Source organism: Phoenix dactylifera, chromosome 2 (assembly GCF_051530095.1).
Source record: "Phoenix dactylifera cultivar Ajwa chromosome 2, Ajwa_hap1_PhDact_Kaust_v1.1, whole genome shotgun sequence".
Taxonomy (NCBI): Eukaryota; Viridiplantae; Streptophyta; class Magnoliopsida; order Arecales; family Arecaceae; genus Phoenix; species Phoenix dactylifera.
Window position 1 is genome coordinate 51,309,595 of NC_143191.1, and position 15,421 is coordinate 51,325,015.

Consider the following 15,421-nt stretch of genomic DNA (forward strand, 5'->3'; position numbering starts at 1 on the left):
CATTATTATGTTGTTATTGTTTATGAGTTGATGCGGCACCTATGAGGCGTGCATGTTGTTTATAATGAAAATATTGAGATAAATTCATTTGGGAACAAATAACATATTTTTGAAAATTTATGAAAATATGTGATGTGATGGGAATGTGATTGAACATGTAAAACTAGACATGTAATATGGGTTGGACTAACCTTGTCATGAGATAGCCTCTACGAGCTTATGCGTAGGATAGCGGCCACGAGCTGATGCGTGGGATAGCCTCCACGGGCTTACGCGTGGGATAGCCTCTACGAGCTTATGCGTAGGATAGCGGCCACGAGCTGATGCGTGGGATAGCCTCCACGGGCTTACGCGTGGGATAGCCTCTACGGGCTTATGCGTGGGATAGCCTCCACGGGCTTACGCGTGGGATAGCTGCCACGAGCTTATGCGTGGGATTTGTGCAGTCTTGGACTGGGACATAATCTTGGTTAGTCCAACGCCAGAAATGAAAAGTTTGAAAACTTTGGAATTTGAGTAATATGGGAATGGATCACATAATGTGAAAAAGGATTTGTGTATATGTACTGATTACATATATTTGTTGTTTGTTGAGCTTTTGAAATGATGAAATGATATATATATTTTGATACTTGATTATTTTATGATTTTATCGTGTGTGGCTGTTGGGATTCTTACTGGGCTGGAAAAGCTCATACTATTCTTACTTTTTTTTTTTCAGAGGCACTGGATTTGTAGAGTCCATCGGGTGGGACGAGAAATGAGATCAGCATGGAGTCTGATTGCTGGATAGATAGGAGTTAATCTATCTTTTATTTATGGACATTTGAAATTATGTAATCATTCAGTACATTGTAGCTGGATTTGATTGAATTACATTAATCTTTGATTTTGGCATATATGTGAATATTGTACCTTTTAGGCCTTGCATGATCTTTAGGGCACTGCTCTAGGGCTTATGCGGCCGGTCGCGTACCGGACCCGGGCGCTGGGTTTGTAGCTGGATTTGATTGAATTACATTAATCTTTGATTTTGGCATATATGTGAATATTGTACCTTTTAGGCCTTGCATGATCTTTAGGGCATTGCTCTAGGGCTCATGCGGCCGGTCGCGTGCCGGACCCGGGTGATGGGTTCGGGGCGTGACAAGGATACACCTTCCTTCGCGCCCAACAACTATTGGATCCATGCCATTGCACAGATCTCAAAGCGGTCTGACTCAATCATTCATCTCCTGCACAAATCTCAAATCGAGCAGTATACGATCCAACGGTCGAAGGGCGTGAAGAAAGGTGTATCCTTCTTTCATGCATGGGATACAATGACAATCACTAAGCACCATTTAGTGCTCGTTGTTAATCTATAATTAGTTCTTCTGCAGCATAATAATCATTCATAGAATATCCCAGTAGAACATAATTACATGGAATATTGTGATGCACATAAACTAAAATATATCGTCGTTATTAGTTTATTCACTTATTTTGAGTTTTATAAAGGATTCCAATAGCAAGCTTTATTTGTTAGTTTGTCCAAAACTGTCTTTTTTGGATAATAATGCGAAGTTATCTAAATTTGCTTGAGATTAAACCTTTATTATGGCTTTAATTGATTATGTGATTTATTCACCCTCAAAGCCTTCCAAATAGTTATTTACTTTTTTATTCTTTTATTTCCATGAGATCTTGTCCAAAAAGGTCATGTATCTAAGATTTTTAATACTTGTTCTCTTTTCTTATGTAACTTATGATGTAATCTTTGTTTGTTGAGAGTAAAATATATTTAATGAGCCTTGTCTATGATTAAAACTTCAAACACAGGGACTTTGCTAGATGTTAAGGTCCTCATATCTTTGGATAGGGTAATCAGCCTCATGATTAATTGGCTTCCTATCATTAATGAGCCCTTTTTTTTGGACAAAAAAAAAGTATGTACTTTTTCTCATGCTGATGAGAACCATTTGTTATCTCATGGTAATGAGTTAGGATGTACTTTTTCCAAAATTGATTAATGAGGCGTTCCATTTGCCTCAAAAGAAGAAAGAGGAAGAAGAGCCTTGCCTCTTGAATTGCAATCTCAACTGCGCTTCCTTTTAGTTTTTTGGAGTATTTCTGAGAGATTATAGGTGGTTTTAATCCAATTGCTTCTTTCTCTTTTTATAATTTCAAGGTGAGTTGGAGACATATACTATCATAATATGGGAAAACGATTTTTTATTTTATTCCAAAAGTTCAAAGGAATACAAATTAACAAATTCAGAAATCCCAAGAATATAAATAACATAAAAATACAAAAGATAACAAAAGTTTTTCTCCTCATCTCATTCTTATTACAAGGTACAAAATTATTTTTAAATCTCACTCCTTCATGCATCTAGTCATCCTTTATTTAAAATAATCTAGATTTTCTCTCATAATACGACTCATGGATGTATAGCCATACATGCTTCTCACCTTCTCTTATGTGTATGGTGGAAACTTTAATTGATAATTATCCCTTAAGGTGGCCCCCACACCACATTCATGTACATCTTTTTTGATAAATCGAAGAGTTGGATAAACATCATTATGAGGTAGTTGTGGAGTTAACCAAAATCAACGTATCTGTACAGTATCTGTTATTATTCTGTGATGGATTGAATGCTAATATTTATTACAATAGAGAATCAAGGGTCCCTAGTCTTGCCTATAAAAAGGGCCTGTGCACATCCATCAGTATGTCCCATAATGTTAGGAAAAGACTAGAAGTCCCTTTTTTACTGAAGTGTTTCTTGTCGAGTTATCTTGATCGGGACTTCAACGCAAGAGCTTTACGTTCCTATTTCCGCTACTTTATATATGATATTCGGATTATTCATATATGTTTAATGCTTTCATTTGGTATCAGAGCAAGCCTCCTTGTCTGGTGTTTGTCGCTTTTGAGATTTGCTCTGTGCATATTTTAATATACTGGGATCATATCTTATTGACACGCATAAAGTAAATATTGTTTTTTTATTTTATCTCGAGATTAATTTTACTATCCGAGAAAATCATTTAAACCCAAAAGCTAAGTTACTGGTCAAAGACAATGCCTTTTTTTTTTTTGAAACTTTCCTCTCAAAACACATTCTGGGTTGTCTTTCACCATTTTCGTCCTTTTCCTTGTTTAAAGCTATAACACTCTCACGGCAAGAATGCTATTGGGTTTCTCACGATCTTGGCTTGATTTCTCTTGGATGGAAGCATGAAAGGTAAATGGTTTTCTGGGTTTTGCTCGGACATACTTTGGGTTTTCATGTTCCTATAATCCAAGTGTATGCATGTATCTGAATGGGTTATTTTTGCATTTCTGTTGAATCCCGAAGTGGGCTTTCAATCGGTGAAGATGGGATAATTTGCAACTGTATTTTCTGTTCTTGCTGCACGAATTCTTCTTTGTGTTTAAACTTCCGTTATAGATCTTGGGCTATCTTGTTTCTAAAGCCGACTGGGATTTCAATTGCTGGAATTCAATGGGTTCTTTGCTCAAAATTAACCGCATTTGTAGCAAACAATGTTTTTGCTTAACTTTGTGAATCTGTTGTTCTTGTTGGTTGTCAACTTTGTTGTCATTCTCGAACTTGTTCTATGAAGTCAGGATTAATTTTTTGGTTGGTCGGGCTTTCTGTTTTATGGAAGTCGAAATGAAGTGCTCTACTACCCAGAGGGTCTTCTCGATTTTTAAGCAATTATTTTGTAAATACCATAAAGTAGTGTTTTATTGTTATTATTAGGGGTCCAGCCACAGCGCCCTAATAGTTTTGGAAAATCACATTTAGATTGAACTTCATAAGGATCTGGTATTGAATTGTGATTGGGTCACAGTTATTAATATTTTATCCCCACAAGAAATTTATTAGTTTCTTGTGATTTAATTATAATGGGAAAATGGATTTAGAGCATTGACGGTAATTTTATCCTCTTGCCCACAGGTGTGGATATCTTTATTTGTTGATGTTTTAAATTATATGTCCCATTAATAAAGTAAAGTAAATCCATGCTGTTGCAACCTTTGCCCACAGGTAGGTGAGAATTTGCTTTAAGGAAATGCCTCATACACTAAAGATATTTTCCTTGGTTACTGCAGCTATACCAAAATCTTTTATCAAAAATGGTGAATACATTCCACTGCTTGATAATCGCAACTTTTTTGTCTGGAAGGATGCTATTGAGTTTACCTTGGGGTATAGAGATCTTGATCTGGCGCTTCATGAGGACTCTCCACCTGTCCCCACAAATACGGATGCGTCTAGTGTCACTGAAAAGTACCAATTGTGGGAGAAAAGCAATCGCTTGGAACTACTATTTATTAAATCTTGAGTTAGTAGAAGCATAAGGGGTGCTATCAGTGACTGTACCACTCTCAAGGCTTTTATGAAGGCTGTTGAAGAGCAATTTTCTCGATCGGATAAAGCCTTGGTGAGTACTTTGATCAAGAAGCTCACAGCCAAAACTTATGACAATTCGAAGGGCGTGCATGAGCACATTAGGGAGATGAGGGACTTAGCTGTTCAGCTTAAGTCTCTAAAGATAGATATGTCTGAGTCATTCTTGGTTCACTTCATTCTGAACTCTCTCCCGTCCAAATGTGGACCTTTCAAGATTTCTTATAACACACATAAGGAAGAATGGTCAATCAATAATTACTGGCCATGTGTGTTCAGGAAGAGAAAAGGATGAAGCACGATTAACCTAAAAAGGCTCATATGGTTGTTTGTGATAAAGAAAAGACCAAGAAAGGCAAGAATGGCCAAAAGAGAGAATACAAGGCACCACCAAAATTTAATGACAATTAAGGTTAACTATTTTTTCTGCAAAAGAAAGGGCCATGTCAAGAAAAATTGCCCGAAATACCAAAAGTGGCTAGAAAGGAAAGGTATATCTATCTATCTTGTATGTCATGAATCATTTTTCACTTATGCTCCTAAAAATTCATGGTGGGTTGACTCTGGTTCTTCAATCCATATTGTAAATACTTTGTAGGAATTTTTCAGCCAAAGGAAGCCAACAACAAGTGAACAATGGGTTTTCTCTGGAAACAAAGGTCGTTCACAAGTTGTGGCGGTTGGGACTTTCTGGATAGTTTTAGATTTAAACAATGTCTTTTACATATCAGATTTTAGTAGAAACTTGGTTTCTATTTCCCAATTGGTTGTAAAAGGATATGGGTTTTATTTGAAAATGAAATGACTATTTTTCTTGATAAAATTCCTATTGGTTCTTGTTCAATGATTAATAATTTATTTAAAATAAATTTAGATTCCGATTTTGAGCAAAACTATATGTCCCTACATACAGTTGGTGTTAAAAAAAATCTTTTGAACGAAAGTTCTTCTCTACTATAGCATAAGAGATTGGGACACATCTTTGTAGAAAGAATGAAGAGGTTAGTGAGAGAAGGAGTCTCACCGACTCTTGATTTCACTTATCTCAAAAGTTGTGTGGACTGCATAAAGGGTAAGCAGACCACCAAGTCATCTAAAGGTTCAAGAAAGAGCACAGAAAATCTAGAAATCATACACACAGATATTTGTGGATCTTTTCCTACTCCTTACTTTAATGGTTAGAGGTATTTTATCTTATTCATAGATGATCATTCAAGGTACATGTATCTCTATTTTCTGAATGAGAAGGCTGAGGCACTTGATGCTTTTAAGTCTTATAAGGCAGAAGTAGAAAATCAAAGTGAAAGGAAAATCAAGATTGTAAGATTTGATAGAGGAGGAAAACATTATGGAAGGTATACAGAAAAGAGACAAGTGAAGGAACCATTTGCAATTTTTTTTGAAAGTGAGGGTATAGTTGCTCAATACACTATGCCTAGCACACCACAACAAAATAGTGTTGCTGAAAGAAGAAATCATATGCTCATAGATATGGTGAGGAGCATGATTAGTAACTCTAGTCTACCTCCGTCCTTATGGAGTGAAGCTCTTAAAACTGCAGTGTATATTTTAAATAGAGTTCCATCCAAGGCCGTTCCCAAAACACCTTTTGAATTATGAAAAGAATGGAAGCCTAGTCTAAATCATGTATACATATGGGGTTATCCAGCTAAAGTAAGAATTTATAATCCTCACATAAAGAAGTTGGATTCAAGAACAACTAGCAGTTTTTTCATTGGCTATCTAGTTAACTCCAAAGGATACAAATTTTACTGTCCATCTCATAGCCCAAAAATTGTTGAGTCAATAAATGTGAGGTTTCTTGAGGATATTGAGCCTAGTGGGACGTCGGATTGAATTTGAGGAAACACTCGAACAGGATGTACTTTCTTCAGTTAGAGGACCTTCGATTGTGGTAAGGAATGTTGAGGTACAACCGAGTCCTGTACAACCTGTTTATCAGGAAGAGGTTCAAACTAAGGTTATTGAGCCAGTGCAGTCTAAGCCGACCAAGTTATCTTGGGAAGGTGGAAGCATGGCTTTAAGGAAATCCTCAAGAATAAGGAGACCTATCATTCCCAATGACTATATTGTATACCTCGCTAAGTCTGATTTTGATGTTGGACCTAAGGATGATCCTACTACATTTTCACAAGCCGTGAATGGAGAGTCACTACCAGAAAATACGCATATAGTGACGGAGATTTCCGTCACTATACCGTGTTTTCGGTTACTAATACGGAATTTGTGACCAAGGCTCCCGTCACTGAATTGGTTACAAAAACACGCGTCACTAAATTCTCAGTGATGGCGGCGATTTCCGTCACTAAATACTCTCTGGCTAGATGCCATGAAGGATGAGTTAGAATCAATGGCCAAAAATCAAGTTGGGGATCTCGTTGACTTACCTAAGGATGCAGTTGTTATTAGCTGCAGATGGGTTTTTAAAACCAAAAGGAATTTCTCAAAAAATGTCAAACGATATAAGGCCTGACTTGTGGCTAGGGATTTAAATAAAAAAGAAGGCATCGACTATCATGAAACCTTCTCTCCAGTTTCTAAGAAGGATTTATTAAGGATTATCATAGCTTTGGTAGCTCATTTTGATCTCAAGCTACATTAGATAGATGTGAAAACAACTTTTCTTAATTGGGATCTTCAGGAAGAAGTGTACATGTGTCAACCTGAAGGTTTTAACAGTAACAATCCGAAAGTATGCAAGTTAAAAAAATCTATCTATGGATTAAAACAGGCTTCCCGACAATGGTATTTAAGGTTTCATAAGGTTATCTCTTCATTTGGTTTCATTGAGAACCTTGTCAATCAATGTATATACCGTAAGGCAAGTGGGAGCAAATTCATTTTTTTAATCCTATATGTAGATGATATTCTTCTTGCTAGCAGTGATTAAGGTTTGCTACATGAGTCCAAATAGTTTCTCTTCCAAAACTTTGAAATGAAAGATATAAGTGAAGCCTCTTATATCATCGGTATAGAGATTCACAGAGATAGGAAATAAAGAACTTTAGGACTGTCTCAAAAAGCCTACACTAAAAAAAATTTGGAGAGATTTAGTATGCAGAATTGTAAGCCCTCTGTAGCTCCCATAATCAAAGGAGATAAATTTTCTAAGGATCAGTCACCCCAAAATGCATTGGAACAAGAGCAGATGAAAGATATTCCATATGCATATGCGGTCGGAAGCTTGATGTATGCTCAGGTCTGTACTAGACCCGACATATGCTTGGCTGTTGATATACTCGGGCGCTTCCAAAGTAATCCCGGTTTCCTACATTGGGTAGCTACAAAGAAAGTTATGCGGTATTTGCAAAGCACCAAGAACTACAGACTGACTTTTAGACATACCGACATGTTGGATGTAGTCGGTTATTCAGATTCGGATTTTGCCGGTTGTGTAGACTCCAGAAAGTCAACTTCAGGATATATCTTCCTTCTTGCTGGAGGAACTATATCTTGAAGGAGTACTAAACAGACTATTGTTGCTACGTCTACTATGGAGGCAGAATTCATTACTTGTTATGAGGCAACTACACAGGTCTTATGGTTGAAGAATTTCATATGCGGTCTTAAAGTTGTCGATTTTATAGAGATACCTCTCAGGATATACTGCGATAACAGTGCTGCGGTGTTCTTTTCAAAGATCAATAAAAGTGGCAGCCGGAGTAAACACGTGACATAAAGTATCTCAGTATGAGAGAGAACATCAAGAGTAGTACGGTCTCTATTCACCACACCACTACAGACTTGATGATTGCATATCCAATGACAAAAGGTTTACCGGTTAAACAGTTTAAGGGTCATGTGGATTCTATGGGCATATGCATTTAGTTCTCTCATTGTACTCTCTTGTTTCACAAATATTATCAATGAATTCAGTTTGAGTATTGCATAATAAAGTTTGTGAATTCATTTATCCGTCAGAATGATAAAGTTGGACCCGAGTGACTTGCTAGTCATTCATAAAGTTTTCTCATAAAGCACTACTTAAGGGGTAGAGTTCATCATAGCATAGGGAAGGGACGATTTCGATAAATAGAGCCTTACCGCCATGGTTCGTGTATGATGTTTCTTGAGTTAGTGAGAGTATCCACAGTAAATGATGTATAAAATTTGGCCATACTAAAGTTGCCAATTCTATACGGTTTGAATGTGTCATGTGGGCCAAGTGGAAGAAAATGTAAACTTTAATTGATAATTGTCCCTTAAGGTGGCCCCCACACCATATTCATGTACAGCTTTCTTGATAAACCGAAGAATTGGATAAACATCATTATAACTAAAATCAACGTATTTGTATAATGTCTATTAATATTTTGCGATGGATTGAATGCTAATATTTATTACAATAGAGAATCAAGGTCCCTGGTCTTGCCTATAAAAGGGGCCTGTGCACATCCATCAGTATGTCCCGTAAGGTTAGGAAAAGACTAAAGGTCCCTTTTCTCACTAAAGTGTTTCTTGTCGAGTTATCTTGATCGGGACTTCAACACTGGAGCTTAAAAGACAAAAGACATTCACTATGACAGGAGGTATACATTCCTATTTCTGGTGCTCTATATATGATATTCGGATTATTAATATATGTTTAAGGCTTTCATATAGTATGTGCTAAATACTAGTTAACAAAATAAGCAAAAAGAGAGAAAGGTTGCGATCACTTTCGTAGAAAAGAATATTTTGTTTTATCTAGCTTAGCAATGAACCAAATATGTGTAGAAGAAAAACAGATGTGTAGTAGACAACATCTTGATTGTGGTTTTTGCCTTTTGTCAAAGATCTCCTCTTGATACCAACAAGTTTCTACAATCAAGCGTTCATGATATACCATTTATTATAAAATACCAATTTTTTCCTTCCATCCATACCAAATTAATATATCCTCGTAATGTGCATGGGCACTTAAAACTTAACTATAGTTGTTTTAGAGCGATAAATATTTTAAAATCTCAAGGGAGCATGTTAATCATTAAAGGTTCCCACCATAATTGAGAGGATATAGGATAACAAGGTTCAATAAGATTTGATTCTTTTGAAAGAGTTTTTGATGCCTTCAAAGTTGCTCCTTGCACCCATTCTTAAACACCTTATTTCCCACCCTTTTCCAAGCTTGAGAGCCCAACTCTGAGTGCATGCATGTTGCCCATAAATCCACGTATCAGTGAGAGTGTTGGATTGGTGATTTCAGCAGTAGGGGCATCAAAAATTATGCTGTCTATGCATAAGATCTTACCACCTAATTGTTTAAATTTAATATAGAGGTGATAGCTAGCCACTACCTAGCTAGTAAAGTATTTTGGGTTTGTACCAGAGAAATTAGGTTGAATCTTATGTAATGGGAACTGGAAGATTTTGGAACATTGGCTGGCCTACTGTCTTGGGAACAAAAAATGATAAAAAAATCAAGAAATTAAATCTCCTATGTATATGGATGTTGCCACTTGCCAATCAGCATCAAAGAGTTTTGTAAATCCAGTAGTCTTAATAGGACTTACCAAAGCCTATACCACTTGAGTGCACCACTGTCTTGTACATGAGGATGTAGGTTAAGTTTGGACATGATATATATAATGCTAATCATTTGTTTTTTCAGTACTGTTTATAAGATGATCCACCATCTCAATGTTATAATAGTTGTTTTAAAGATCTCTCATGCATCTCTTTAGTTATAGATAGATATACACAAGTTTCGAAACATATAGATGCACCTGCATGCATGCACATGAAGCATATATTAATTGTATCGTTATTTGGCTATAACATTATCATAGTAATAGCTGTTATATATATAATAGAAGTAACTGAATATTTATTTCTCTTTCTTTTATTTAAATATTTTTTTCTAACAGTGATTGCTTAGAAATTTGAAGGTGTTGATCTAAAAAATAATTACACTATTTTCATCAAAAAAATAATTCCATTTTTTTTGGTAAGATAAATTACACTTACTAGCTGGTCCTTCATATATAATATTCCTATCCAATACATGAGAGTTCTCAAATATGTTTTCACAAAATTTGAGAACAATATCATGCAACTCATATTTTAATAATATTCCTTTCCTATGTCATTCGAAATCATGCAACTCGTATTTTTTAATAGAAATATATTTGATGAAAGCTTGATATAACTTTCCTTACCAAACCGTTTCTGATGCTCATTGTTTAGTTTTCCCTTGACTTTCAGCACAGCTGGGAAAACTAAGTCCTTGGTTTTGGAGAATGTATTTTTTTTTTCCTTAACGAAAAAGGGGGCAAAAGTTTGTCATGACTGCAAAACATCAAACGAAGTTTAGAGGATCTTCCAAGTAATCATTTGACCCCACCAACTCCAAATCTCATCGATCACACTCATTCTCACACAACGAAGGCAAATTTGTTTAGTATAGACATGCAGCAGTTGTACTTTGTTTTTCCTTTTCTTTTTTAAAAGAAACGCAATCTTTTATATAGTCCTTGATTGTAAAATGAGATGGTTCAAAAACGAGTGGAATTAAAACAAAAGAAAACTAAGAGAATATCAAGAAAAAAATATGAATTTTGAAAAAATATACAAAAAATAGCAAAAAAAAAGTAAATTCACATTTTGACATTAATATATCCTTGTACAATAAAAATATTGGGAAAGATTAATATTATAATACATCCATATATAGATTTCAATGAATATAGATACATTTCTTAGAACTTAAATGAAATAAGAAAATATTAAGCTAGGAAATATCCTACATGCATGCACGTTCCCAACAGAAGGTCTTTTGCCCTCTTTGGTCATAGATGCCATAACTCACTCCCTGTTTCCAAGAATTGGAGACTATCCTTCCGTGCACGACAAATATTGTGGGGATATCACCAAGGCCTCATTTGGAGAAACTTTTGGAGGGTCAAAAAATACTTTCTAGCTTTTCAAAAGTACTTTTATATGAAGTACGTAGGGATATTTAGTAAAAATTTCAGAATGCTATTTTAGCTTTTTTATAAAGCTAAAAATAGCTTTTTGGAAGAAGCTCCATTTTGGAGCTTTCCGGAAAACCACTTTTAGGCTCGTTCAAAAACTTATTTTTTTTACTAAAATACCCATAATAAAATTTAATAATTACACAAAATGTCCTTTTAATAATTGTTTAACCAATTTTATCACCTAGCTAGAAAATTTATTATATTATGAAAAAATAATTTACACTAATAATTATAATATTTTATACCTTTATTATTGTATTATACTATAAATATAATATTAAATTACATATTATATTATATTATATTAAATAATTTATTATTATATTTAATTATTATGCTACAATATATAATATTATATTACTATATTATTATAATATTATATTACATTACAGTAATATTATACTATATCATATATTTATATATTAATATATATTATATTTTATTATGCACTATTGTATAATACTATGTAGTATCCTTTATAGTCATTTTATCATACCAAAAGTATTTTCTCAGTTTGTTTACCAAATACATATTAAAGTGGCATAATACTTTAGAAATATAGTTAGTAAACAACAAACAGCTTTTTATAAAAATTCTATTTTAGAAAGTTCTACTTCTAAAAGCTCTACTGCTAACAGGTCCTCCAAACGAAGCCTTTTAAAAAAAATGGTGTATTCATGACTTTTGCAGTCTAGTTTGATGAGTTGGCATATTCCTATTGGCCGACGAAGTGAGACCCACATGTCATCCTTTATAATATTTATTTTCTGGGTAGAGCAAAACATTGGAGAACTTAATTCCTGCACTATTCCATGACACCCGATTTATCCCGACTATTCCGAGGTCAGAAGACCTCCATTTGCCGTTTCAAATCAGTGGATAAGATCCTTCGTGACATCATAAAGCTGGCTGCGGATATGTAGCCTAAGGGATCGGGTCAAACTTGAAGTCTAAACAAGAAACACTACCCGCTTATACAAGACATGACCTCAAACTTGGCTTTGTGGGTATGGTGTACCCAAGGAATCATCAGCTTGTGCGTGGGAATTTAGCATGACATGATGGTTAACTTCTTTGAGGAATGTTTGCAGCACCACAGACCAAAATCTAGGAACCACTTTAGAAACACCTCCAATTAAGATTTGGAAACATGTCCTCCTCTCAAGTAGAGAAAGGATACAACCACCGGCCAGAGCCGGCTCAACCCTTAAGCAATTGAGACGGTCGTCTAAGACTCCAACCTAAACACTCTTAGTTATAAATGTATTGAGGCCTCCAAATAATTTCTAAATATATTTATTATTATTATTAGTGAGTTCATCTTATGTTTTCAGATTTATTGAGCTGCTTCTGTCACCAAATAACTAAATGGTTTTCTATTGCTAGCCACCACCACTTCTCTGGCAAGTTATGTCAAGGATACTGCCATAGATGATTTGTTCCCTTCCTTTTGTTCCCTATTCAATTCATTTTTCTTAAACCAAAAATCATTATCAAACTATCCTCTAAACGGTCACCAAGAATAACTTAATTCCAGCCAAACAACAGCTAGGCATATTTGACAAGTAACATAAACAAAACCAATATTTCAACTTAAGCATCCTAAACAAAACTAATATTTGCAACGACCATCAAAGAGTTGATGATGGTTAAGAAGGTGGGAAACACATTAGCTGAAATTATTCTTGCAGTCTATGTGGACTGATAGCCACTTTGCTTCCCCATCACTCATGGAGAAGATTAACATACTAATATTAATTAACTCAACAACAATATAATCATAGTTACGTACAAGAAACCTCTTCCAATTTCCAGCCATGAATGAACTCTGCCACCGAAACGGCAGTCTACCATTCAAAATACGAACAGCGTGTAGCTGCTGCCGCCTTCAACCTATATAAATATTCCCATATACCCCTCTTCCGGTCCCAAGTTTATATGATCTTTAGCCAACTTTATAACTTCTAGCAATAATTCCCATATAGAGACCATGGCTACCACTGAGGTGATCACTGAGACCACCACCACCACCGATTACGGCAAGACCATGCCGGAATCCGGTTACGTTCCTCCCAGCTCTCCCCCCAACTTCTTCGTTGTGGACTTCGCCCTAAGGCTTCTCCTTCTGGCGTCGACGGTGTCTTCGCTTGTGGTGCTGGTTACAAGCAAGCAAACCAGAACCTTGCCCGCCAACTTTGCCCCACCATTTTCATTTGTCACCCGTGATGCCTACTTCAAAGATTCTCCAGCCTTGATGTAAGTTGTCTTCTTTCCTTTTCTTTTGCTTATTTTCTTGAGAAAATAAGTTGCCTGCAGATCAGCAAAGGCACCATAGCAGTGCAACTTAATTAGGTTAGGTAAACTTGGATATAAACCGATCCAACATGAATTTTAATATATTTTTAAATTTGGTATTGTTGGACTTATATGTGTATTTGCATGTGATATAGAATCTCTAGTGCAACTCATATATTCTCCAATATCACTTTCTTACTTTAAGTTAATTGTCTTAGTTTATTCTATTGGTCATAATATTAATCATCTTCTCTCTCTTTCATATTGCTTTTTGAAAAAATAATATATAATTCTTCTCCCAAGTTAAGATTTTTTGTCTTCTAGATTCTTGTAAATTGTTTACATAATATTATTCTGATTTTGTCTTCTCCCAAACCCTCACTGTGTTTGGATTGCAAGAATATAAATTGGATGTAAGTAAAGTTTTGTTTGGTTTGGGAATGAACTGGTCCATAACCTAACCCAACAAAGCTATTTTAGCCACACTCCTAAATTAATGCATGTAATTGTTTAATAACTTCTCCATCTGTGGTGGTTTGCAGATACCTATTGGTGGCGCTTTCAGTTGCTGGTTTGTACAGCATCATCACAATCCTTGCTTCCGGCTTTGCCATCTCACGCCCCTCTCCATCAACAAAGCTGTTGTTCCATTTAATTGTCTTTGATGCAGTAAGTTGAACAAATGAGTCACTTTCTTGTTTCTTACCATTCTTCAGAAGGTGTAAAAAAAAACAACTAACCATTACTTAAATTTTGTTTTGCAGTTGATGGCAGCAATTTTGGCTTCAGCCACAGGTACTGCAGGATCGGTCGCATACATTGGTTTGAAGGGAAACTCTCATGTTGGATGGACCAAGATTTGCAATGTCTATGGAAAATTTTGCAGGCACATTGGGGCCTCAGCAGCCGTCGCTCTCGTGGCATCAATCGTCCTAGTCTTACTCGTCGTGCTCTCATCGTACTCGCTCTACCGTCGAAGCCATTGATCGCAAGCTTTAAATCCATAGGCCTCATAGTTATCCCCTCCTTGGCATGTAAAATGGTGTGCAGAGTTATGCTTGCTTCCTAATTTGTAAGATATGTGTGTGTTGTGTAGTCTTGAATCTTGTTGTGTAATTGTTGTTGTTTCATCTCTTTGATTGTAATCTGATTGAAAACTACTTCTATAATTTAATGGACCCTTTTGTGGTTGTGTTGAATCTTGGCCAAGCTGGAACTGAAGCATTTACATTTGTTGTACCCAAATCAGGTTGGCAATTCTTCTATCCAATATTTATTGTAGTGTAGATAGGGATATGAGAAAAAAATTGAAGTGTCTGGAAACTTTGAAAGTGGCGGCTAAAAGATAGAGGAGATATTTTTATATCATCCAATAACAAAGTGGATTTGTGTTAGGTGATGACTTTAAGGAGGAAAATGACATTGAGAACGAAATGAACTCATATGTATGTCTAAAGTTGTTCCCACTTGCATCAAAAAAAAAAAAAGTTCATACTTATGGAGCAAGAAAGCAGGACCTCAATAGGATGTTTGGACTTAAATTTTGTAGATGGAGTTCCAAAAGTGATATATAATTAGATGGTGCTGGTCTTCTTCACAGAAACATAGCTAGTTTGCTTAAAAAATTAGGTAGAATAATACTATGCATGCCATGAAGGCTGTGGAAGGGATCTCAACACTCCATGGATTACATGCCAATGACATTAGATTTGGGGTAGCATTTGCATGACATGAACCCTATGA

The 15,421-nt window shown here is 35.6% G+C and overlaps 1 protein-coding gene across 1 annotated transcript; it reads left to right on the top strand.

The window, feature by feature from the left end:
• The first annotated feature begins 13,166 nt into the window (after nucleotides 1-13,166).
• On the top strand, nucleotides 13,167-14,877 carry LOC103713988 (CASP-like protein 1D1). Its single transcript, XM_008801068.5, has 3 exons — nucleotides 13,167-13,639; nucleotides 14,221-14,347; nucleotides 14,443-14,877. Exons 1-3 carry the CDS (start codon nucleotides 13,374-13,376, stop codon nucleotides 14,662-14,664), a joined length of 615 nt encoding a protein of 204 aa, XP_008799290.1. The 5' UTR covers nucleotides 13,167-13,373; the 3' UTR covers nucleotides 14,665-14,877.
• Nucleotides 14,878-15,421: the final 544 nt, after the last annotated feature.

Coding starts and splice junctions, on each gene's coding strand:
- LOC103713988 (XM_008801068.5), top strand. CDS start 13,374: ATGGCTACCACTGAGGTGATCACTGAGACCACCACCACCACCGATTAC. Junction 13,640..14,220: donor AAAGATTCTCCAGCCTTGAT/GTAAGTTGTCTT, acceptor GGTGGTTTGCAG/ATACCTATTGGTGGCGCTTT. Junction 14,348..14,442: donor ATTTAATTGTCTTTGATGCA/GTAAGTTGAACA, acceptor TTTGTTTTGCAG/TTGATGGCAGCAATTTTGGC.